At 41.8% G+C, this 25,672-nt stretch overlaps 3 protein-coding genes across 9 annotated transcripts in view; 1 reads left to right on the top strand and 2 right to left on the bottom strand.

Annotated features, from left to right (window-relative positions):
* TMEM67 (transmembrane protein 67) overlaps positions 1-1,638 on the bottom strand; it is a gene marked incomplete at its 5' end in the record, with an annotated part of 32,078 nt that extends 30,440 nt beyond the window's left edge. For 2 of the 4 annotated variants that reach the window (XR_014550383.1, XM_083623242.1), the window contains one exon: positions 1,419-1,638. Coding sequence is in view for 2 of the 4 variants with exons in the window: in XM_083623242.1 (XP_083479368.1) it covers positions 1,419-1,638 (220 nt within the window). Of the gene's footprint in view, positions 1-363; positions 585-1,418 lie in introns of those variants that run through there. The other 2 variants (XR_014550384.1, XM_083623243.1) reach the window with 2 other exon arrangements.
* RBM12B (RNA binding motif protein 12B) lies at positions 1,520-12,780 on the top strand. Of its 4 annotated transcripts, XM_083623278.1 has the most exons (4): positions 1,520-1,931; positions 4,591-4,640; positions 5,159-6,109; positions 6,149-7,794. In XM_083623278.1, the coding sequence occupies exons 3-4, from the start codon at positions 5,187-5,189 to the stop codon at positions 7,473-7,475; spliced, it is 2,250 nt and encodes a 749-aa protein (XP_083479404.1). In that variant the 5' UTR covers positions 1,520-1,931; positions 4,591-4,640; positions 5,159-5,186; the 3' UTR covers positions 7,476-7,794. The 4 variants fall into 4 exon arrangements, 3 of the variants coding, with proteins under 3 accessions (XP_083479404.1, XP_083479403.1, XP_083479402.1); XM_083623277.1 differs by having other exon boundaries at positions 1,601-1,931; positions 5,159-7,794; XR_014550390.1 differs by lacking the exons at positions 5,159-6,109; positions 6,149-7,794 and adding an exon at positions 12,644-12,780 and having other exon boundaries at positions 1,587-4,640.
* Positions 11,669-24,623, bottom strand: CIBAR1 (CBY1 interacting BAR domain containing 1). Its single transcript, XM_083623503.1, has 8 exons — positions 24,470-24,623; positions 22,717-22,951; positions 21,058-21,126; positions 19,355-19,456; positions 16,214-16,318; positions 14,288-14,401; positions 12,630-12,749; positions 11,669-11,882 (listed from the first exon to the last, which is right to left on the bottom strand). The coding sequence occupies exons 1-8, from the start codon at positions 24,499-24,501 to the stop codon at positions 11,808-11,810; spliced, it is 852 nt and encodes a 283-aa protein (XP_083479629.1). The 5' UTR covers positions 24,502-24,623; the 3' UTR covers positions 11,669-11,807.
* Positions 24,624-25,672: the final 1,049 nt, after the last annotated feature.

Below are 25,672 nucleotides of genomic sequence, written 5' to 3'. Positions count from 1 at the left end.
AGTTGCATTCTGTTGTAACTACATAAGATGTTTGGATATTTTGGGGGTTGGACCCTAGCTGTTTATTTCGCTTGGCCTTTAACGATTTCTTCGTTGTAGCTGCATTTGAACTGAAACATTAGAGGGAGGGAGACATAGGGCAATACGCAACGTTAGCCATACCCGCAGAAGGCCCATTCAAATCAATGGGAACGCCATGGATTTCAATGGGTCGGCTGATGTACTCGGGAGTATGACTGAAGTGGGAAGAAATGAGGCTTTGATACAAGCGGGGGAAGGAGCCCTCCCGAGGCGCTGGCTCCTCGCCAGGCGGCCCTTCCTAGGGATTTCGCCTGTAAGCCGCGCTCGCCCAGCTCGCCTCACCCCGAGAGCTTTTCCTCTGCGAGGCCCCGCACTGCCCGCAACTCAGGCTGGCGATGTCAAAGTACTGCGTCCCACCGCAGCCCTGGGGCCGGTGCAGCGGGAGGAAGAAGCCCTGGCCTCCCGACAGTCCCGCGCCGAACGGGAGCAAGAAGAAGGCCGCGCAAACCCAGCGCCTCGCCGTCGCCATGGCTACCGAGGCCTCGGCCGGGGCTGCCTGCCTCAGCGGCGCAGCCAATAGGCTCCCGCGTCTTGGAGCGGCCGCTACGGGACGCCAGGCAGACCAAAAATATCAGAGTGCGCAAATCATAACCATTCCCCAGTAGGTGCCCTATTGAATTCAACGGGGTTTGCTCCCAAGGTACAGTAATTGGGATTAGGATTACAGCCTTAGTTGACCGAATACTCGGATCTGTCTAAAATTTTCTCGACAAATATAAAGGGGGGAAATTGGCCTTTCGCAAGTCAGTTTTTTCCTGTTTTGCGGTCACCCTTACATCAAGTCAATAAACGGTTTTTCTACGGGGAAAGACTAAGCATGTCTACGCAGAAGAAATCCGCCCCAAATTGAGTAGGGTTTTTTTCTCAGTTAAAGCGCAGGATTGCAAATTTCAGATCAAGGAAGATGGGTGTTTCGTTCATACTAGGGAATAAGTGCATTTATTTGGTAGTGAAGTTGCTTTGAGATTACTGTGTAGGTGCCACATAAAGCACAGATTAATTATAAGACTGCTGTTAGGAGCTACTGCCAATGGTGATGATAGAACCCCAAAAATTTAGACAAGCACCAATTTTTTTTGGACAAACACTAAGAAACCGGAATAGCCAACCCCAACTCCTATTTTCCATTCGATTTCAGACAGGAAAAAACTGCGCAAAGTTTATATCTTAGCTGCAGTTAAACGAAAATTGGCAGGAGACAAAAAGGGCACACAGATTGATTTCTGAACTAGAGGTGGAAATGAAGACACGTAAAAAATCAGCTGCTGTATTTCCACACTCGAATTCCCTTTCATCGAAACAACACTGTGCGCAAGAACTTGGATTTCCCCACTTACTTCTTCTGCGCATGTGCCATACTAACAGGAAGAGATACGACAAGGCAAAATGATTGGTGAAGCCTCGACTTTCCCGTACAACAGCAGACGCATGCGTACTGGTTGCCGGGCGGCTTCCGGGGGACTCTTTGTGCGCGTGCGCAGCAGAACCATTTCCGTCCCCTCGCTGCGCACGTCCTGGCGGTTCTCTGAGGGAGACGGAGACGAGGGCGGCTGCCATTTTGTCCGTTGCAGTTGGGCCTCTCCCTCTGTGAGGCAGAGCGAGGGGAGAGTAGCGCTGTTGCTACTGGAGGCGAGCGAGTACCGCGCGTGTTTCAGCTGGTGTAGCCGGGCGGGCCGCGACGAGGCGCGCTTGCGGACGTGGCGAGGCCGTACGGAAGAGGCCGCGCCGTTGGGTCTGGCGAGTTTTCCCGCAGTAGCAAAAGCAAAGCGGTTGCGCTGTTTCCTTCCGTCCGTTGAGGGAAGTCGCGGAGCCTGGGCGCTCTCCGGGTCCATTCGCCCCACACGGGCCTGGTTAGTAGCGCTAAAGGGTGGTCGTGTGTGTGTGTGTATATGTGTATACACGCGTGCGCGTGCACGTGTGTATGTGTACACGCGTGTTTGTTGGCACGCGGGTAAGCTGCCTGGCTGCTCTCGGTAGTGAGTCTCTTAAGCTGCAGAAACACCTCCGGCCCCGTACTGTACTTCTCTCCCTTGTGGTAAAAGGGGCCGAGCGATACCCCGGTGGGTGATAACTTAAAGGTATTCAGTGGTGCGCGGGCAGCCGGTGACGGGGCGAGCCTGGTGGCTGCTTGTAGGGGGAGGCCGCGCCTGTGTCTTCCCCACTCCGGCGTAGTAGGTGCGGTGATAGAATAATGCTGCCTTCAAACGAACACAGTTCTTTTGTGTGGACGGAAATCATTCCGGCGTGGGGACCAATTACAGTTCTGACTTAGGAGTGGCTGATCCGGTTGGTGATTCCAGTTCATGTCGGGTGACGGTCATCATGGCTTTTGGTTTTTCTTTTTCTTTTTTGTCCTCCTAGCCACAGAATTTATTGTTCTCCCACGCGTACTCGGATGGTTGGTTAATAGCAATCCCTTGGAACCCACTGGACCTTTCTGCCGCTGGCATCCCTGGGAGTGCATTGGAATGTACATGAATTGGTATGGGAGAACCACGGAGGACTAAGGAGATGCCGACCGCATTCACAGCTTGTTTTAACAAATGGTTCTTGATGGCTGCCCAAGAAATGTTCTGTGGTGGTGTGATTTCTCCTAGCCAGCATTTATGTGGAGAAAAAGGAAGAATGCTAGTTGCTCAGGATGACGTGCCTTCTCTGCACTTCACATACTCTGTACAAAGTATATTTTTGCTCTGTCAGGATATCCCTGAGTTCTATCATGCACCAATCCCTGGGAAGAAATAGCGTAGACACTACAGTACTCCAGTAACATCATTATCATGAACAGTTAAGGATAGGAGTTAGAAGTGCCTGTTTTAGTAGGAATCTATATTCTTGTTTTGTGTTAGCTTCTTTCTCAGCAAGGACTGCATAGGAGTAAAATACACTTACGGGTTTTTTTAATTGGGAATAACTATTTTGTGGATATACAAAACACTTTGCAACTTCTCCATTTTCCCTAGTTGTTTTTTGATCTAAATTCTATTTACTCATCTAAATCTTTATATGCCTTGTCCACACCTGATAACCAAGAGTTGCTACAGTAAATTGTTAATATTTGTTTCATTTTTTGTTATTGTTGGGGGATGGGGCTCTAGAAGTAAAAGCTTGCCTTGCGGTGAAGACTTGTCTACTTGCTTTGGAGGTCTCTGCTGGGACTGAAAAAGAATTTATAGTTGTCTTTTTTAAAAAACCATAAAAACATGGTGGATTTTATCCATGGTGTTAGTGTAAGATCTTGAGTTACCTAGGAGTATTTAGAACAGTTTTACCTGGTTTTCTAGCATTGTTAGAGTGCTATTACACTGATGCCCTGCGTGCAAGGACATCTGGTTGGCCACTGTGAGAACAGGATGCTTGACTAGATGGGCCACTGGCCTGATTCAGTAGGCTATTCTTATGTTCTTGTTCTTGCTTCCCAACAATAACAACGTTTAAGAAGAATGTTTGATATTAGCCTTTTGAGTAACGAGATGTTACTAATCCCTATGGATTAGAATACTGCCATTGATTTCAGTATGATATTGATAGTGCTTTTAGAGAACTATTCAGACTTCTCAAAAAGCCCTTGTTAGAAACTTCCAGATTGGTGGTCTATGATCTTTGCCGAGGGGGTGAAAGAAAGTAGGCCTTTTCTATGTACTTTACTGAAATCAAGTTTAAAGTAAATAAGATTTCATAGTTTGCTTTCTTGGTCGTGTGGATCAGTTATAGATGAACTGGGTTCTTGCACCGTTCCTATATATGCTAGATAATTCGGACATTTATTTTTGAGTAGGTTTCATTGAACTCAGTTGAACCTCCGGTTTTGGGCTGCCCAGTTTCTGTTGCTTCATATTTATGTATTTTATGGAATTTGTGAAAATATTGGCTTGGAAAGCGCCATGAAAATGTTTTATGAATGTAGTCAGTATATTTGAGTGCCTTAACTTTTGTGATGTTTTAGTGCTCTAAAGAGATATCATAGAATATATTGTATTCTGGATTTGTGGTTGAATGACAAGCATTCGTGGTGAAATTGGAATGGGTATAAGCAGTATATTTTCCTGAATTTACTTGATTTTTGGATTTTTCTTCCAATATGGTCATCTTTACAACAACGAATTAAACTACAGGCGAACATCTTGCCACCCTCTTCTGAAAAGAATTTAAGAACACCTGCCGACTCCTATTTTTGTGTGGGACTTCAGTTTTCTATAACTACAGGCAGTGAAATGTTTGGGTTCTTCCACCCAACTGTCCGTGGATCTTTTGAAGACTGATTTCAAACTATTTTCTTCACTTGTTGCAATCTGTTTTAAATGGATACACTGGCATAAACATTGTTCACTTGAGATTGGTTATTTTTGATTTTTGTGCCTCTCTGGACTGGGAAATAATTTTAACACAAGAATACCAATCTTGATTTCTTACTAATGTTGACCATGATTATGAATATACCACAGTAACACAGCATAGTATGTAAACCTGCTTCTTGACCATTAATAATGTTTCATTTTCTTTCCACAGTTAAATTGATTTCACAGACTTTATCAAGTCTTCTAAAGGGAAAAAAAAAGGTAAGCTTCAAAGCTTAATGCTTCCTTTGTCTGAGATGATGGTTTTTTCTCCCAGGCTTGTGACTGGAGAAGATGTACAATTCAATATCCTGATCATGGGGCAAGGATGACTGAAATTTGATTCATTATGAGGTGGGCAGTTCTACTGATAGAACATAAATGTCTGAAAATCTAAGATTTCTGTGTAAGTTGCTAGAGAGTTGTGAGACATTTTTGATCACAGATCTTTCTTGGCTTTTGCTGTTGGATGGCAAGAACATGGGACCACAGTTGTCTAGAATATATTCTGTGAAAGGTTTGCTATGTCTTATTATAGATTGTAAGAAGAGTTTGATATTGTTGCTTTTAAAATGGGGAATGCTGTTGGAACAGTGCGGAATTTCAGATTGAATAGTGTATAAACTTTCACACTAAAATAGGTTTGTTATTCCAGATGAAGGAATTATTTTTTATTTTGTAGCGCTTAACTTCCCCAGTGTACTAAAGGCTTGCTATCACATATACCTTTTTGTCCACAGGTGATTATTGCTGTGGGCTGAGCTCAGAATGGCGGTAGTCATCCGTTTACAGGGGCTTCCTGTTGTTGCGGGTTCTGCAGATATTCGCCGCTTCTTCTCAGGATTGAATATTCCTGATGGAGGTGTACATATCATTGGAGGAGAAAAGGGGGAAGCTTTCATTATATTTGCAACAGATGAAGATGCACGACAAGCAATGAGCTATTCTGGAGGATTTATCAAGGATTCACGTATAGAGTTCTTTCTTAGCAGCAAGACAGAAATGCAGACTATAATAGAAATTAGTAGGAGAAGACGGGCAGGTTCCATTAACTCAGGCGCATCTGGAATTGGCAATCTTTCAAATTTAGTTGCAGCCATTAATAAAGGAATGCATCAATCTAGCTGTAGTTCCATGGATCCGTTGGGGAATGAGTTCTGTTCAAATGGATCTCGAAACAGTGATACAGATATGTTGGAACCATACTATAATCAGCCTAAGAAAGAGCCATTTCCAAGTGTGTACCTATTTATACGTGGTATGCCTTATTCTGCAACAGAAGATGATGTACGCAATTTCTTCTCTGGATTGCAAGTGGAGGGAATAGCCATGAGAAAAATTAATGGTAAAAATAATGGAGACGCCGTGGTAAAATTTGCAACATTAAGCGATGCCACGGAAGGGCTTCAACGTGATCGAGAGTATATGGGTTCAAGATTTATTATCGTACGAACCTCTGGTAAAGGAACATGGATTAAGTTTGGTGGAAAGATTGGCAGTCCTGTCAATACCAAACATTTCAGTCATCATTTGAATAAGGAAACATTTTCTTCAAGCAGAGAGCATTCACGAAGAGAGCCAGACTATTTGTCCCCAAGAAAACGGACCTGTTCAAGGTCTCCAGAGAGGGTTATGGCACGCACTCGTTCAAGGTCTCCTGCAGGGAGGATTACATCACGTGCCCATTCAAGGTCTCCTGTGGGGAGGGGTTTGTCACGTGCCCATTCAAGGTCTCCAGGGAGGGTTAAGGCACACCATCGGTCAAGGTCACCACGGAGGGTAAGGACACGCACCCGGTCAAGGTCACCACGGAGGGTAAGGACACACACCCGGTCAAGGTCACCACCACGGAGGGTTATGGCACGCACCCGGTCAAGGTCACCACCACGGAGGATTGTGGCATGCACCCAGTCAAGGTCTCCACAACAGAGGTTTACGACACAGTCTCGTTCTCAACAAAGAGAATATTATATACTCATTAAAAATCTACAACCTACTGTTGAGAAGAAAGATTTGATAAAGTTCTTTGGGCATCCAGGTGTGACTGCCAGTCCTATTATATTTTTAAAGCCAGAAGGTGAAGCAAAGACGAAAGATGCAATTCTGCTGTGTGACTCATTGAAGGTGTATGAGTTTGTATTGACCTTTCACAAGGATAAACTGCTTGGCCAGCCGATTTTCATCTTTCCCATTTCAAAAGAAAAGCTGTTGTTCTTAACTGGATCTTCTGAAGCAAAAATACCACCAGAAAGACAGCACCATGCAAATGAAAGAAGTGATAGAGATGAATATTCTGGCTTAAAGACCTGCGTATATGTGAGAAACTTTCCATTTGATGTGACAAATGTTGAAGTACAGAAGTTCTTTGCAGGATTTAATATTGATAACAGTGACATTTATTTGCTTTATGATGACAAAGGAATTGGACTTGGGGAAGCATTGGTCAACTTCAGAACTGAAGAACAAGCCCGCAAAGCTGAAAGCTTAAATCGCCGGCGGTTTTTGGGAACAGAGGTACTCCTAAGATGCATTTCTGAGGAACAAATGCAAGAGTTTGGTATTAATATTCCATCAACATCAAATGAAAAGATACAGGGTAATCTCCATGCATATGAAAGAAGTGAACATTTTTACCCCAGTGGTTCACAAGGATCCTCTTTGCATGGGAACTTAAAGCACCTGTCTAATTATAGACACCCATCTGATGATTTTATCTGCTCATCTGATCTTTTTAGAGGGCCTCCTGGTGACGGCATTCCTGGTAGTTTTCAAGAAGGGAACTTTAGGCCTGACTATAATTCTAGTGGTGCCTCAGATCGTGTCACATTGATTAAATTAAAGAATTTACCGTTTCAAGCTTCTCCTAATGAAATTCTGGATTTCTTCCACGGTTATAAAATCATACCAGAATCTCTTTCTATTCTGCGCAATGAATATGGAATGTCTTCTGGTGAAGCTATTCTTGCCATGATGAATTATAATGAGGCAGTGGCTGCTATTAATGAATTAAATGACAGGCCAATTGGCAACCGCAAAGTTAGTTTAACTTTTGGGTAGATGTGAAAATGCCTAGGAGGCAAAGTGAAGATGTTTGCAGTATTAATAGAATAAAACTAGATTTGTGTTTTTTGTTATTTGGAAAGTGATGACAAAACATCCATCTATTTGTAAATAGTTAAATGCTTTAAAATGAAAGCTGTTTGATGCAGTGCAGTTGCATCTGTTAGAAAGCATAGGTTGTTAGTTACTTTTGAATATAAATAATAAGTTGAATGCAAGTTTTGGATTCTTGTCTGTAACATTCAATGGCATATTGAATGTTTTTTTATTAATTTCAGCTTAGCATTTCTTTTAAAATAAATGTACTTAAATGAAATATGTGGATGGTTAATTTGTATATTGCTTTTTTACACCCATTAGCGTATGACAGCCCTAATAAGAACCAGTCTTGTAGTTTGGCAGTGTCTTCCTCTATAAATTGTACAAATTACATGCTATACAGGAAATATATTGGTACTACTAGAAGATAGTTGAATCTCTTGAAGTTCTAGGGCTGTTGGTTAAGCAACCCAAGATGCATATTTTCATGTCCACTTGGCTTCCCAAATTTTTGAATAATGGTACAGTGGTACCTCGGGTTACATACGCTTCAGGTTGCAGACTCCGCTAACCCAGAAATATTACCTCGGGTTAAGAACTTTGCTTCAGGATGAGAACAGAAATCGTGCTCCGGTGGCAGCGGGAGGCCCCATTAGCTAAAGTGGTGCTTCAGGTTAAGAACAGTTTCAGGTTCAGAACGGACCTCCGGAACGAATTAAGTTCTTAAACTGAGGTACCACTGTAATTGGGTGTCCTCATACTACTGATTTACGGAGTTTTTTAAAAAAGAAAATCCAGGGAAGAAGAAACGGTCCGTTGAATGAAAAGGCTGCTTGGATGAATATGTAAAAGCGAGAGTTTAAAGGGAAGTTGTATTATCCCCAAACTTCAACTCCCATGATGTTGGTATCAGCGAGCTTCCTGATTGATCTTTTTGAAAAAAGGAAATGTAGCCATTTTCTATTCCATATCTCCCTGCACAACACTTTTGTTTGGGTCTTCTTCAAACTGCAGTCTTTTTTGATATTTAGTGCAGACTACTTTCAACTGCACACCTACAATGAAAATTGAGGAAGCACTACTAGATGGAGTTTTTCAAGGTTATAATGCATTTTCAATATTAAAATGCAGGGTTCATCAATCTGCCATTTGCAAAGGATTTTGTTTGTGTCTCCAGGCAAGTGTCCCAGAGTCTTAGCTTTCATTTTCAGAAAAAAAGCAGGTCTCTAGCCCTCCCAGAAAGAAAGTTATGTGGCAGAATGTACAGTACCTTCTAAATTACCTTGAGATAATTTTAGTATTACCTCAAGGTAATTTACCTCTGTTTTAATATTTAAACTTTTTATGTTTTAAAGTATGGTTGTGAATTTTCCTTGATTTCCTCATTTTATATTTTTGTAAACCACTTTGAGATTTGTTTTTTAATCAAGCAGTGTATAAATTTTATGAAATAAATAAGTGATTTCTGTGAGATGAGAGTGAGCATGGTGTGGCCACCTTGTATAGTTTTCTTGGTATCGAGCTGTGCTCCCTGTTACTAGACAGCAACAGCATCTGTATATTCAGTATTGTGGTGATCTTCACAATCAGGACCAGCAGGGCATAGCTGACTTCTTGTGGTAAGCCTAAGGTTGATGGGGTTTCTAGGCTAATTTTGTGTTATGCCATGTCCCCAATGGCAGCTGTTTTGCGACTGGTTCCCACAGCACACTCTCAAAATTCAAAATGTGCTCACTGGTATGAAAAGCTTGGCAAACTTCTGGCAAATTGCTATTGTGATGGTTTATTCCTCTCCTTGGATATTTGCCAATTTAAGCACTATTTGTGATGTTGTATTGACTAGCCGGTAGCAAATCCCCATGTACTTTGTAAAACCGGTTGGACTCTTAACTCCTATCAGCCTCAGCCTGTATGGCTAAAGTTCAGGGTTGGTTGTAGTTCAACATCATCTAGAAGGCCAGATTTCCCTTCTTTGCTTTTTTTATATTGCATGGCATTGTTTTGGTTTGTTTTTCTTTTGACAACCATTTTCTTCAGACAACCCATCTTATTTCACATTGAAGCCACTATGGGAATGGATGCTTGAAAAGCTGTTGAATTACCCATCACATACAAATTTTGACAGTATTCAACATTTGGGGGCCAGAGGACACCTTTAAATTTTTACCTAGTAAGAGATTTTTTTTAAACTAGTCTAACACACAAACTATTAAAGTATATTGGTTCTGGCTATGTTAATCTAAATTCCCCTTGGGCTATCAGGAACAGTACCCCCAAAATGCCTAGGTGTAACACTGGGCTGCTACTAATGGAACAGGTATAATCTATAATCTCATAGTTCTAATGTGCAGATTCCGATTTCATGCATTTATTAGGATTGATTACATTACATCTAAGAAAGCAGTGTTTGGAAGTTTGAACTATGAGAGTGTTAGCCTTTCCATCAGGCCAAGGACAATTTGGAGCAAAAGCCTTACTCTTGGGGTCCAACTGACCCCTGCAGTGCTTTGTAGGTGTGTGTATAAGTAAAAGTTGAACTTTTCTCTCTTATGTTTCATTAAGTTGGAAAAGAATGGAACCTAATTATTTTTACTTATCCATTCAGTAAGTGCAAAATAGACTTGATAACTTACTTAGTGTGGGGTTTTTCTTTTAAATTGAAAGGGGTAGGGGGAAGATGGATCACTTCAAGACTAGTGAACACATTAATTGTTGAGGATGGAGTATAAATTGCTTCGTTTGTTCAAAAAATATTTCTAATGGTTGTTAAGGGTGTACAGCAACCCCAGTGGTTTTGGAGGGTTAACAATCGTCCCTACACTCCACTGTAGTACACTACATAACCATAGGACGCTACGAATGAGTGAGAGGTGAGTATTGCTGCTTGGTTGTCCTGTGTATGACTGAGATGGTTGTAATGTTCACTATGGTTCCTTTACAGGCGAGTTTTACATTTGGCACCTTCAGAAAAGTCTTCCAGCTTTACCCTCTTAATTGTATCATTCCAAGTCCATCTCTGTTCTGCGGGCCACAGTTAAGAATTACTGACAGAGGAAAAATGCTATTTTGTGAAAAATACAAGTATTTATTTATTGTAATTATTCCCAGTGGCTTAGATAATGCCATAATATAGTTGTATTTAAAGTCAATGACAGAACTGAAATTCATGCAGAAAGACTAGACTTTATAATACTGATAATAAAAAATGAATGTAGAAATGCTGGTATGAAGAAAAATCGGCAGGTGTGGGGAAATTTTGGCCTTTGAGACATTGCTGAACTGCAGTTCCCACCAGCACTAGCAAGCATAGCCAGTAGAAGCAACATTTGGAAGGCCAAGGTTCCTCACATCTGATATAAAAAGAAAATAAATCACCCCAAATAATCAGCTGCCTTGCATTTTGTATCCCTATAGGAATTACAAGGAAAATAAAATTAAATGTAAATTAGAAGTTCTGTAATACTGAAGGCACTTTCACGAAGAATACTGAAGCAGCTTAACTGCTGCATTGATGCAGATTTTATGCCGTCATCTGCATTGATGCAGCTATAACTAAGTTAAAGATTATGGGGCAGGATGTTAGGAAAAACCTCAAGTAAGAATAGGCACATAAACCTGTATGCTAGCCACCCAATTTAACACTCCATGAATATGGTAAGTCAGAGAATGAAAATTTTGGAATGTTTTGTGACACCTTTATGAGAACACTAGATTATAAAGTGAACTGAACAAAGCAGTGCTGTCTATTTTCACCAGCTGCTTAATTTGCTTCCATGCTTTAGCATACATCAGGAAACGGAAGAGTAACTTGGTTGCTAGGGATTGGGGCTATCTTGTCTATGAAGGTAGTTTATGAAAAGTCAAAATGTATTCTGAAATAGAATCATAGAATTGAAAGGAACCCTGAGGATCATCTAGTCCAACCCCCGGCAGTACAGGAATATGCAGCTTTCCCATATGGGGATAGAACCTGCAACTTCGGCGTTATGAGCACCATGCTCTAACCAATTGAGCTATCCAGGTCTTTCATAATTATGGAACTCTGAATCCCTTGAAACACAACTAAACTCACTGACACAACTTTAATATTGCTGAATCTCCTTTTAGTGGACCATTAAATTTCATACCATTAAAAAATAATTGTCAGGTAACAGTGTTCAGTTCTTTCTTTACTGTAGTTTAAAGTCTTAATTGTGTCCATCACCGAGCATCAACACAATGAAAAATAACAATTTGCAGGGGAAACGCTTTCTAGTCTCAAAGGTGCTCTCTTCCTTGGTGGTTTTAATGCTAATCTTCATATTCATCCTCATTGTCATACTCTTCATCTTCCTCCTCCTTTTTCAATGGATTTCTGGAAATCTGCTACACAGAATATGACAAATCAGAATTTTTTTAATTGCAACCAAAAAAAGCATTAGCCTTGAATGAAGTCAATCTGCATTTAAAAATATATTCAGTATCTTGTTTTTTTAAAAAAATATTTTTGTATACAGTATGGGTGTATGGTTGGCAGGTGATCATATAAGGCTCAAACAGGATCCAGTACGTGTGGAGTAACATGCAGGTGAGCTTTCCTGTAAAAGTCTAACTGAGGGCAGGCCAACTTTCATACCAAGTGGACAGCAAGAGTAATTTGATACAGACCCTGCAGGCCGCACACTGCCTTGGCACGCATGTGCGGGGTGGGAGCGAGCTTCATATTTGACTCCCCTGCCAGCTTCCGTGCTGCTTTCCCAAAGCCAGGTAAGTGAGACACTGGCCTTTGGGAAGGTGGTGTGAGAGGTGGGTGGGTGGTGTCAAAAGTTGCTGGTCTAACCAGCTGCTCCTCCCTTGCCTGCCCTGCTTTTTGCAGTACCATAGACCTTTGGTTGAACAAATGTCAGCACCAGGAATTGCTTGCATAGTGAATAAAAGTAGCAGTGACAAAAATTCAGGAGGGAGGGAAGGAAGGAAGGAAGGAAGGAAGGAAGGAAGGAAGGTAGGTCTGCCTACTCTGAGGAGAAAGGGTCAGAGAAGATGTTGATGGAAATCAAAAAGTGAGGAAATTTAATTCATTAATAATATTTCATGGAATGTAGCTAAGGAAAGCATTCAAGCTTTCTAACCAACCTGAACTATTCCAGGACAAGATTTGGATGAAGCAGTCCTCTGGAGGGGAGACTCTGAATTTGCACGGACAATATCCAAACGAGACTGATGTTCTGTTTGATAAAGCGAACTCCGAAACATCTGTTAAATAAACGTTGGTGTTCAGAATACACAGGAGACCAGGGGTTTTCAAATCTACCTGCTGTGAACCTTTTCTATATCAGTTTGTTACCCAAGGAAACACTCTGTGCATGTCTGCCCCACAGCCTCAGCACCTTGCAAATGATTCTGAAGTGTGTTGTCTAAGAGAGTACATTGTTCATATGGGACACTGGCCAGTCCTGTTAAGCTTCACAGTTTGTCCAATTATAAAGCTCCTCAAGAACTAGGTAAGGTGCAGCACGGGTGCCTAGAGCAGAGGCCTGATCCGGCAGACAAGAAAATTTTTCTGCCCTCCGCAAGATACTGATTGTGGCGGCAGCAAATTTTATTTATTTATTTTTTTAAAAGAAAAAGATTCAGCATGTGGGAGGCGGTGGAAGGTGCCTAGTGCCCTAATGGGGATGCAGATTACTCCTCAGTCATCTGATCTATCATTTGACGAGCAAAGGGGCTAATAAGCCCTTTCCTCACCTCATCTGCATGAATTAGTGGCTGTGTGTATCTGCAAGAGTGTGATGGGGCCAAACTCACATGCAGCTTCCAGAGGGTTGGCGAAGGATGACTGCAGCTTGGAGCAAAAAAATGGTTAGCTTGCCCTGCTGCATAGAGCCCACAGGATTTTTCTAGCATACATTCAAACTAGAAAACAGGTGTGCTACTGCCTTATGGCTAACAAATACTGGCATAAATTGTAGTGGTTCTACTTAACTTGCTGGAGTGGATGTCTGAGGCGAGGTTGCGGGGATAAAAATACAGCTAAATGTTGTTTGCCTCTACGGCTCCAAACTTGTCTTAATTTTCTTTTTTTAAAAAACTATGCCTTACCATGAAGTGAAAAGGTAGCCTAAGGGAGAACAGACCAAGCCTCGCAGCTGATCACTACAGGGGCTGGCATGTGAGATTTCCCTTAAGAAATTTTTAGAAATATCCCACCTTAATAAGTTAAGATCTAAAATTGCTCTTAAATCTTGTCACTAGCACAGGCTTCATTTTGTTCATTATGGCTGAACACATTGTTAAGGATTTTCAGTTATCTGAAGTTCACTGAAGCGTTGCCAATGGCACAAGGACTAGATATTTTATTTTTTTAATGAAAGTTATACACTGCTTGACTAGAAAAAAACCTCCAAGCGATTTACAAAAGATAAAATCATGAAATCAAGAAAAAATTACCCTACTTTAAAACATAAGTTAAAATACTAAAGCACATTAAAAAAATTTAAGCCTCTGGGCAAGCTTGTATAAACAGGAATGTTTTTATCAGGTGCCGAAAAGAGTACAGTGAAGGCGCTTGCTTGATCTCAATAGACAGGGAGTTCCAAAGTGTGGGTGTTGCCACACGATGTCCCAATTCTACTGATCTAAGGGGTCAAACGGGTGCATATTGGGTAAGGTGCTCAGTTAAAGTGGTCCAAAGATATGCCTCAATAACATTAAATATTGTGTAAATTGTGTAGGCAAAACAAAAACCAGCAACCCTGCACAGCAGTACATTAGAAGTTCATCATGTTTCTTACCTCTAGGTCTTCATTCTCATCAATATTTTGTATAGTTTGGTAGGCAGCAGTGTAAATTTCTAAGGCTTTCCCATGGAATAGCATTTCAATTGTTACAAATTCTGAAAAGATATTCTAAAAACAAATGAAGGGAGAAAGTGTTACAGTTACTGCTCTGTATTTATAATAAAGGCAGACTAACTGGGCTGTCACTGTATGAAGACTGGTAGCTTGATAAACTCTATATAAAAAGAATATAGATCATTACATAGCAGCCCTTACTGGCAGTTTCTCATAGGCTGAGGCTTTTCTTGTATTGGCCTATATGAGGTCAATGAAGCCCCAGCTCACTTCTGCATACAGCCAAGTACTTGGTCTTTCTCTAGATACTTTTACTTCACCCCACCCCTTGCCATTCTGGCTAGAAGCCTTCCACTGTTTTAGCATTTCCTACCTGAACCTAACTGCACTTTCCCTTCTGTTGTTCAGGGAGCTGCTGCATGGTAAGAATTACTTTCCTGTTTAATCACCTACAAAGTTACTTGTTCCTTACAATTAAAAAGCAGCATGTTAGTGCTAGGAACCTGACCAAATTCTTAACTAAACAAGAAGTCCACGGCTCTGGCCCCTCGATTTTTTAAGTTCTGCACAAGACTGGAACAGCTTTACCTATTTTTATAACAAGTAGAAACTAGCTGTGAGTGGGCTGTGATACTACATTGCAACATGTATTATCTAAAAATACAATTACAGTTTTTACACTTTCCTTTAGCATTCTAGTACAAGCTGACACCTCATTTTACCCACAAACTGGGGCAAACTGGTACCCCACTGGGGTTCCTGTGAATTCCAGCAGCTACTTGAAATATTTCTTAAGTTAAAAATTAGCCAATATGAGCTACTTCATAGTTCTCCACAGTTATGGGGTCAGTCATCCTGTGATGCTTCATCATCATTTCCATTTCTGAAACTAAACAATCAGAGGTCTCAATTTATCCGTATTGAAATGAATGGGAAAGTAAATCTGCCAAAGGCCTAAGCTAAACGAGTCCATTCTATCCTCAGCAATGTCTCAAAATTGGGTAGTTGAAAAAGTTAGCATTTTGCTTGTACTGTAATTCCATTTTTTGTAAGTATACCACTTCAAGAGCAGTGGAGTGGATTTTCTGTTTAGTTTATTTTGTCTGTACATTCCTCTGTGTGCAAGCACACACAAAACCCTTAAAAAGCACCAGAGCAGTCTATTGAACCCTGGAGTAAATTTTACCCTAGGGAGTTAATTCTGCTTCAGATTGGCATTATCTTGACACAGGAGTAAACACTCTTATAAGTGCAAACTTGCAACACTAGTTTCTTATTTGTAATGGGTTGTCTTCAACATTGTGCAAGCAGACTTGTGGAACGAGATTTACCCTTCTCTCTCCCCCCCCCGCCGCCCCCAAACCTGCTCCTGAGGATATGCTATATTCCTTCTGTTATATACTATGACCAAACATTTCATCTAGGCATTTTGGGGCTTCTTTTTTGTACTGCTTTCTTCTCTAGTGCTTCCTGATAGCACAAGGAGGATTGTCTACTTGGTGGTTTATAGCTTTGCTCCAGTTGCGTCACAAAAGAAATAATCCTCTCTGTACATTTTTTTAAGGGAACAACATGGGGTCCAATGTACCCCAATAGTTTTTGTGCTTTATTGATATACCAGTGAAAACTTTAAAAGGAAATATAAAGTAAATTTTATTATGTGAAACTGAAGTCATTTTGAAATTATAATTGTATTTATTTCTAGCTAGGACAAGGGGACCTGTTGGTCCCCAATAGCAGATTAATGTTTGTTAAAATAAATGGTGAAGGAATATTAAATGGACAATCTAAATGGCTCTTTCCCTGAGTCATTTTTTAGGTTGTTGATTATTATATTAGAGTATACACACTCACTTACACACACACCTTTATATCTCTTATTTTTTGTTTTTCAAAGTTGTCAATGGTTTCTTCCAAGTACCGACTTGTCCGCGTGGCATCCAATGAAGCTCTTTGTAATTCACTTTCAGCCTTTAAATATAAATGATAAATAGATGTTATTCCTATAATTTTGAACAGACACTATTAATTAGAATGCCCTGGAAATATGAACCACTGTCGTGGTAGCTCTCAGAACAAAGCTATTAATCTTTGCACCATTGTATTTCATAAGAAGAGCTCCTTGGATCAGACCAAAGCCCATCTAGTCCGGTCTCCTGTTCTCTCAGTGACCAATCAATTGCCCATTGAAAGCCTGCAAAGAGGATGTGAGCACGACAGCACTCTTTGTACTTGGGCTCCCTAGCAACTGGTATTCAGAGAAACATTACCTCTGATACTGGACATCACAGCTAGCCTTATCCTCCATGAATTTGTGTAAACCCCTTGTAAAGCTAACTGGGTTGGTGGCTGTTGCAACAGCTTGTGATAGCAAATTCCATGGTTTAATTATGTGCTGTATGAAGAAATACTTCCCATTGTTTGTCTTCAATCTTCCTCCATTCAGTTTTATTGGATGACCCTGGGTTCTAGTACTGAGAGGAGAAAACCATCTCCATCTACTTTTTCCACATCATCATCATCATCATCTCTATTTATATACCTCATGCATGACTGTATAGACATTGGTCATGCCAATTCACTGCCTTAATTTTCTTCATTCTAAAGACGCACATTTGCAACCTTTCCTCATAGGGAGTTATTTCAGCCCAATGTCTATTTGACGTACCTTTTCTGAACCTTTAAGGCTCTAAAATACCCTAATTGAGAGGAGGTGATCAGAACTGTATACATGTTCCCCAAGTGAAGTTGCACCAGATATTTGTTTAATGTCATTCTGATATTAGCAGTTTTATTTTCAAACCCTTTCCTAATGATCCGTAACAGGAAACTCGCCCTTTTCACAGTTCTGAGTTATCGAAGATCTCTTTATTGGTCAGTAACTGCCAGTTCAGACCTCCAAAGCAGATAATGCATTACACTGCATCACAGCTACCATTTCCACGGTTTGGAAAATAACTGGTCTAATGGCTCACATGCAAAAATGCCGCTAATACCTATAAAGGATTTTTTAAAAAATTGCTTTAAGATTATCATAAACTCTGGGGGGAATGCAATTTGGGGTTACTGTGCTGATGGAAGGCATCCAACAATTGGAAGAGTTAAGCAGTTTGAAATAATTTTTCTTTACAGCCCCTGCAAATCTCCAGAGGAGTCTGAAGGAGATTTTGTGGGACAAAAGGGGGAGGAGGAATCTCCGGAAATTGATTTCCTCCCCTTCTGATGGATGTCTTTCATCAGTGGAATAAGACCAACTGAAGTCCGCCCTCTATGTAAGGCAATAGTGTGGGAAATGCTGTAGCGATCAAAGTAATGGTAAAGGTTTCTGTTGAGTGAATGAACAACTTTAAAAAGCACCTAACCAAGTCAGAGCTAAATTTCAGGGCACTTTAACCTGGTACTGTCTCAAAGACCTTTGCTACACTACTGTCTCCTACACCAGAAAGGAAGTTAAAGTCTCTTATAATTGAATTTCTAGCATTTTTGCTTTTCTCCCTAAGAATTTTTTTGAAGCCAAAACAAGCTGACCACCACATGTGTGTATTTTTTTAAGCAACAGAATAATGTAAGAAATATTACATTATACTTCTTCATCTACTTTTCCAAGCTGCCAGAAAAGAACATGATTTGTTAAACTGAGAGCCTTGGAGCAGCTGATGACATCTGGTGTTTATTGGCTTCACCATAATGATTGTAAAAAAGATACAGTAACTTGTACAGCTGGGATGCTGATATACAAATAACTGATGAAACATAATTAACAATAGTAGAATTTGATATTTCATCCAAAAAAGAAGACCTACCTGTGACTGAAGTTTGCAGTAAATGAAATATTTTAAGTTATGGAAAGTGCTAACACACTGGTATTCTACAGACATAAAAGCATATTTATATACAAATAACTCAGTTGGCTCCCAGTGTCTCTTAGGCATTCAAATGAATTTCTGATGGATTTTAAAAAAGAAAATCTAGAACCTATAACAAAAGAGGGAGCTAAGAAAGAAGATTATTTTCCTCTCAGGAGCTTCATTGGTAGCCAATTCCTTTTTAATAATGTTATCTGCTGATGTTGCTATCAATCAGCTAGAATACTTTAGGGCAGAGGATTTCAACCTTTTTAAGTCCATGGCTCCCTTGACCAACTACATTCTTTCTGCGGCTCCCCTATGGGGCCCAGGAGCCCAGTTATGTTACCCCTTGCCTGCAGAGCTGGCAGCCTCTCGCCCTTTTTCAAACACCCTCCCTTACGGGGTGTTCCCTCTGCCTCCTCTCCTCTCTTATTGGAAGCCCTCTGGGCAGTCAGTGCTGCCACCCCTGGTCTCTTAAGCTGTACTCCCCTGCCCCAAAGACAGCTGCTTCCTCACACTGCCTCACAGGGGCCTGGGAAAAGGATGCCCCCAATCTTAGTGGCCCAACGGAGACTGGTCAAAGATGAACATGAGGCCAGCACATTACCTTAGGAGGCAGAAGTAGACGCTGCTGGGCCTGCATGGCGGAAGGGCTCCCCTTCAGCACCGGTCACTCAGCTCCCAGGCAGGCCATGCACACAGCAAGCATAACAAAGGCCAGTGCCAGTCTGCCCAGTCTTCCACTTGTCTGCCCATTCCCAACAGCAAGGACTGACGGACTGGCTGGCTCAGCTCCCTTGCTTACTCCAAGGCTGCCTCAGCTCCTGGCAACCAGCATCCCTGGCCAGCCCCAGATACACTATTCACTTGGGGAGCTTGTAGCCAGGGCCACTGCAACAAACAGCTGTGCAAGCCTTTAGGAAGCAGAGATGTGAGAGGGCATCAGAAGAAGGAGGGAAGGAAAGAGGGACAGGACAGCGTGGCCTGCCGCACCCCTGACCATCATTCAAGATACACTGGTTGAAAACCACTGCTTTAGGGACACACTAGGTGGAAGAAATTGCACTGGAGAGGCATATCTCACACATACAAATTTTGCAACAGTCATCTAGTAAAGCGCATATTTGAAAGCTGCTGAACACTTGTTTGCAAAGGATACAATAATGTGCCGGTCTGATGGATTTCGTTGACGCGTCTTTTCAAGCTGAGAGAGCTGTTTCGCTTCTCGATTCTTTGCTGATAAAGTTGCTTTGAGATCCTCCTGAAATCATATATATGGACACACTCAAAGTCTAAATATTTTACAGAAAAGATTTCTGTTCATTTAAGTTCCTAATAACTAGCCTTCAAGGCAAAGCAGTTTTACTACACTAACCATTCATTTTGTGCAATACCAGGTCTTGGAAGTTAAGACTACTAATTGAGACGGGATTATGAACTGGAAACTGCTTTTAATGACAGGGCTGGTGCTGTGCTTTTATTGAAATTATCTGTATGCTACTAGATTACAGATATAGTTTTGATTCTATTAATGTTAGTTTTTTAAATGATTTTTTTCTGTCCTTAGAAATTCCTATTTTATCTATAAGCCGTCTTGTGCCACTGTTGGGTAGTAAAGCAGGATACAAATGAATATATAATAAAAATAATCAGAGATGGGATTTTCTAAAGAAAAGGTTCTCTAATCTTCAAGAAATGCTGTGGGTATCCATATAATACTAGGATTAATACAAGACAATCTTAATCAGATATCACATGACAAAGTTCAATATACACAGAATATATGCAATTGCCAAATAAAAGATAATAAAGTAAAAGAAAACAAGAAAAAAAACTTGATTCTTCTTATAACTGGCAATGAAAGGTTGAAAACAGAACTCCCATTTCCCCCCATTCTTAATGGCAATATTTGCACTATCTTTCCATAAAATATCATCTTAAATGCATGGGAGGCAATCCTAAATCGGTGGTAATTTCCTACTTCCAGGCCTATAGCTTTTCAATATTTCCCATGGATACACTTCTAATGAGGTATTTGTGTGCTCTTTCCCATGTCTCCATGGTTTCTTCCTGAAATTGCTGCAGCCAATTAGAAAAAGAGATACAAAGCAAAAAACTGATTTGTATGATCTCTCTTGCTCCCTAATTTATCTGCTTTTTCTTGCTCTTTGATTCATCTGATCTCATTCCCCCTCCCTCTCTCCATGGTTTCTGCCAGAAAATGGGAACTGCTGAGTAGCAAACTCCCAAATACAAGGAAGTAAGCTGCTGTTCAGATACGTGAATCTGCCAAGCATATAGCAAGGTTTGGGCATATTTCTTTAATTGTGGATAAGTGAATTTTGGTATAAAGAGCATGCAGATAGCGGGACCTGTGTGTATTCTGAATTTCAGTCTCATAAACGCAAGAGCTGCCTCTGGTGCTGCATTTTGAATAGGATTCTGAATTCTGAAACTGCATTAGTTCAGAATGTGGTTGCTAGATTACTAACTGATTCACATCATTCTTGTGCTGTCCTAAAAGCATGACACGATGTCAACAGAACGGCCTTTTCCTGCTGTGGTTTCCAGTCAATATTAAGAGGCATACTTTGTTTGATCATTTGGGTAGCATAGCCACTGACAACCATATCCTCCATGAAGCTGTCTAACTCTACTTCATTGGATGACCTTAGGTTTTAGTGTTATGTTCAGGTATGTAAAGTTTAATTATTGATATGACATTTTGTTGCTGAATTTACCAACAATTGATTACTGAAATACTAATTTATGAGATCAGAAGCATCAGTTGAACTTGCTTAGTTATTTACCTTCCTCGAAAATAAAATAAACATGCAATGGAAAACAAAATCCATCACCTACTCTCTTAAGTTTTATGATGGTCCCATAACATTTCAGAGGTTCAACAACTTTTGCTTCAAGTCTTTCTACCTGTAAAGAGGAGCAATGAAGTATTATTTTAACTTTAAATTTTGGCAATCAGTCTTAAAACTGGTTTTGAGAAAATTCAAACACACAACTAAGGAAGAGGGAAAACATACTACAGTTCGGCAGTAAGAAAATTCAGTTTTGGTTTTAGTATCTCACAAATTACACCTGCATTTTTACTTTAAAATACAGTTGATTAATTATATGCCTTTTAGCTGAAAGAATAAATTGAAATACAAATGACATCTTTCAAAACACTTACAGTTGTCTTTTCAAAATATTGAAGAAAATAAGCATAGTAGGAAAGAAAACATTTAATACTGTCCCCCTCATTCCCATTTACAGTAATAAAGCAGGACCAAAGTAAACACAGGTAAATAAATGTGTCATTAACTTTCAGTACCATCTGGTAAAATTTGCCCTCATCATCTGAAGATTTAGTTATTCAATTTGATTAAAGTTTCTAAATGAGTTTTTTTCAAACACGGGGTATTTCTGCAAGGAAAAGTTTGCTGGATGATACGAGGGGGAAAAGCAGAAAATGGCATGGCAATTTGTGTAACTATAAAACATGACCATTTTGAGAAATGCAAGACAGCAAGGATGTCTCCATGCACCTTCATAGACTAGCTGCAATTTGGATCTTGTACCACAGTGGCTATTAAGTGAAATCATGATGTGACACATGCTATCTGAACGCTTGTCTCTTCTTTTTGTGTTTATTAGATTTGAAGTCAATAAGGCAGGTGCTTTTTTTGCTCTTTTGCTTAGGAGTATTTTAAGCACCTTATAAATTACAATGATCAAAAATAAAACAGGAAGAAACGGCTGTCATGAGAGTAGCATTAGATCTATGCAAGATACTAACATTTATTATTTTGATTACTGGAAACATTTCCAAGTCATATCAGCTTTGCAACCTGTCTTTGCCTTTCCAAGCCTAAGAACCCAACTAGCAACTGTATCATTCTTTAAGGGGAAAATGTGCAGGGTGTGCACTCATCTCAACAGTGTTGAACACAGGTCAGAGTTCAGAAAAGAGCACATAAGAACAGAATAATCATTTTAAAATGGCAAGATGGAAGAGCAGTGGTGTAACGGGGAGGAAGTGGCAACGGAAAAATAGGAGCAGTTTCAGCTTAGTATACAGAACCTGTTTTTGAACCTACACCTGACAATGCCCTTTTTTCAAAAGTTTTTTACCAGCATGGCAGGAGTTTATTTTATTTAAAACACTTATGTGCACTCATGAAAATTGATTCAAGGTGGTCAATGAGTACATTGTACCTACAGTTTCAAAAATAGCCACGGTCAATTGCAAGAGGTAGTACTGCTGCTAATTCCGCAGTATTTATATTGTTAGCTGATCAGTGGATTCTGTGGTTTCCTTGGGCTGCGTCAGAGCAAGAAAAGATGCACTTGAACCCCCCCTGAAATCAATGTGAAAAAGTTAAGACTAATTTGTCTCATAGGACCTTAGCACAACTAACATGCTCCGGATCCAACCTCTTAAGTGCATAGTCATATGTGCAAATAAAAGTAATAGCTTATAATTTAAAATACAAACTTTCCACCATGAAGTATATTGCATACCTCTGCGTGGCGATAATCTTGAAGTTTGGAAAACTCATTTGCAAAGTTTTTCAATCCATTCCTTAAACTTGGTGTTTCTGTGGCTGCATAAGCATGAATCTCATTTACTAGAAGATCTGCTTTGTCTCGCAGTCTGGCAGTTTTTCGTACATATGCTGCAAATATTTGGCACAATTCACCAAAGTGTTTTTCCACTTTTGACACAGATTCTCGTACTTGACGAGTCTGGTTGTCCCTAGACAAAGAAGTTAAAGCATTATGGTCAGGCAACATTAACAACAGCCTAAACAACTCTGGTAATACTACAACAATTATTTTGATCTCAGTTCATTTGAAGAGAAGAAAACAACAATCCACTCTATTGGTAAGTGTTTAGGGTGAATATCATTGATTCATAGAATTCTAGAGTTGGAAGTGACCATAAGGGTCATCTAGTTCAGCCGCCTGCAATGAAGGAATCTTTTTCCCCAACGTGGGGCTCATAACTGAGCTATTGCTGCTGCTAATCTTCTGTAGCTTTCTCAAGTACACTGCCCCCTCCATCAAGTTTGAACAGCATATAGGAATATAAGTGTTCCAAGGTTCTCTAGCTCCTGTGATCCCCCAAATGCCACATCTGATTATCTGCTGGAAGTAATAAAAACGTTCCTGGGAGCTCAGTGATGAACAATATATTTAGGGCAAGTCTTCAGTTACCTGTATGAACATGCCCAAGTATTACAGGGTTCAAAAACCTAAATGCCAGCAAGAGCTGTTACGCTGGTGAATACTAGGGGCAGTTTTCTCAGTGGTGGCCCCACACCTTTGGAACTGCCTCCCCGCATCCCACCAAGTGGTGTATGCCCTTTTCAATGCTGGCTATTAATATATAAAAACACATTTATTCAAGTCTACATTTGCTAAACCATGCTGCTGGTGTGTGTGTGTGTACTTTGCAAATGTATCTTCAGGTGGTACCATATGAGGGCTGTGTGCCCTGAAAGATGGGTTAAAAACCTTTCCATGGGCGTAGCCAGGATTTGGGGAGGGGGCAGAACCAAGTTAGTTAAGTACAGTATATCTATTGTTCTACTTGATGGGGAGGGGGAGCTGCCCCCCTGCGCCCCCTTGGCTATAGGCACAAACCTTTCCAATACATATTAGAGCTGCATTGCAAAAATATTATAGCTCATTTTCTAAAACCCAGAAGGATTACATATTCCATAGTATCTAGAACGTGTGTGGGGAATGGAGAAAAGAATAAGTCATTCATTACATCTCCCGAGGGCGATTTCGAAGCGGGCGCAACGACAGCGAAGTTGGGGTGGGTGTTTCTAGCGACCGGGCGCCTGACACTGGGGCCGGGCTTCGTTTCCTCTCCAAGCTTTCCATTGCGCTCGGATTTGCGCAAGGAGAACTTGCTGCGGAGCTTTGAATCTAGCTCCTCGGCCCCTTAGGCTCAGCGGGACCTCGCAAATACGCGCCCCCAAGGATTTCAGTGCCGAGCTGTAAAATACGCGTAGGGTTCCTGAGCGCGTGCAGAGTGCCTCCCCCCCCCGCGGCCGAGCCACGCCAGGCGATGAAGAGAAGGGGGTGGGCTACTTGCGTCTTAGGATGCAAACCCGGGGACCCATTGGATGGGTGTGGTGGGGGGGACCCCCGTCAGTCAAACCTACCCCCTCCCCGAAACCCCCAATTAGGGGGAGGGCGCGGCCATCGCGCGTCCCCCCGTCCAGCCCAAGGCGAGCATCCTTGTTCCCCCCGACCCCGTTACCTGGCGTCCAGCCCGCGGCCCAGCATCAACATGGCGGCGGCGGCGGCGGCGGCGGCGGCAGGAGCCGCAGCGACGACAACAGCGGCAGTTAGCGGAAGGAGCCCCGGGCGCGCGCGCTCGCTCGCGGCTTCCAGCCGGTTCCCTTGGAAACCGAGGACCGCCCACCCACCCAGCCGGCTGCGCGGCCTAGCCTCGCCCACCCGAAAAAGCCGGCCTGAGGGGAGAGAGGCGGCTCAAGGAGCTCGCCTCCCTTTCGCTCCTCGGGAGGGCAGGGCTCGCGTCTCTTCCCTTCAGAGTCAGTTCGGGGGGAAATGACCGCCGTTATTTTAAAAGGGAGCCCTTTCCGGCAGTACTTTTAGAGCAGCGGTTGTGGGGAGAGCATTTCCAAGATGATGCTGGACTCCAACTCCCATCAGCCCCGAATAAGGTGGCGAGATGTGAGGAATGATGGGAGCTGTAGTCCCAACAGCTCCTGGAGTACCACAGACCTCAGTGAGCCCTCATTCTTCCGTCATAGAATCATAGAACTGTAGAGTTAAAAAGGACCCTGAGGATCATTTAGTCCAACCCCCTGCAATGCAGGAATATGCAGCTGCCCCTGCAGGGAACAAACCTGCAACCTTGGCATTGTCAGCACCGCGCGCTGCATAACCAACTGAGCTGTCCTGAACGCAGTTGTTTATTTGTCACTGTTTATGTCGCCCATGGCAATCCAAAGCGACCCACAAGCACTCCACAGCCAGCTACATGAGCCCCTCACCTCGCACAAGACAGACAAGAGGACGATGAAGGAGGGAAGGGGGCTCTTTGAAATCTCTGCAGCATCTGCTGTGTCTTTGGATAGTGCAGAGCCATCCTCAATTATTTTGCCACCTGGAGCGAGAAGGCAGGTGACCCAGGGAGTGGAGGTTGTTGTGGCTCTCATTTTTTCATCTGGGCTGGTGTAGTGCAGGCATAGGCAAACTTCGCCCTCCAGATGTTTTGAGACTACAATTCCCATCATCCCTGATCACTGGTCCTGTTAGCTAGGGATGATGGGAGTTGTAGTCCCCAAACATCTGGAGGGCCAAGTCTGGGGATGCCTGGTGTAGTGTTTCAGGCACCCCAAACTTGGCCCTCCAGATATTTTGGGACTACAGTTCCCATCATCCCTGATCACTGGTCCTGTTAGCGAGGGATGATGGGAGTTGTAGTCCCCAAAAC

Source organism: Podarcis filfolensis (assembly GCF_964270895.1).
Source record: "Podarcis filfolensis genome assembly, chromosome: 7".
NCBI classification, from domain to species: domain Eukaryota; kingdom Metazoa; phylum Chordata; class Lepidosauria; order Squamata; family Lacertidae; genus Podarcis; species Podarcis filfolensis.
The sequence above is the reverse complement of the archived record's forward strand: the minus strand, read 5'-3'. Positions and strand labels throughout refer to the sequence as shown.

What these genes read in the sequence shown, in the direction of transcription:
- RBM12B (XM_083623277.1), top strand. Translation starts at nt 5,187, where the DNA reads ATGGCGGTAGTCATCCGTTTACAGGGGCTTCCTGTTGTTGCGGGTTCT.
- CIBAR1 (XM_083623503.1), bottom strand. Translation starts at nt 24,501, where the DNA reads ATGTTGATGCTGGGCCGCGGGCTGGACGCCAG. An exon ending in AAGATTATCGCCACGCAGAG is followed by an intron (nt 21,127 to 22,716) that starts GTATGCAATATA and finishes TCCTCTTTACAG; the next exon opens with GTAGAAAGACTTGAAGCAAA. An exon ending in AAAAAATAAGAGATATAAAG is followed by an intron (nt 14,402 to 16,213) that starts GTGTGTGTGTAA and finishes ATTTGTTTTTAG; the next exon opens with AATATCTTTTCAGAATTTGT.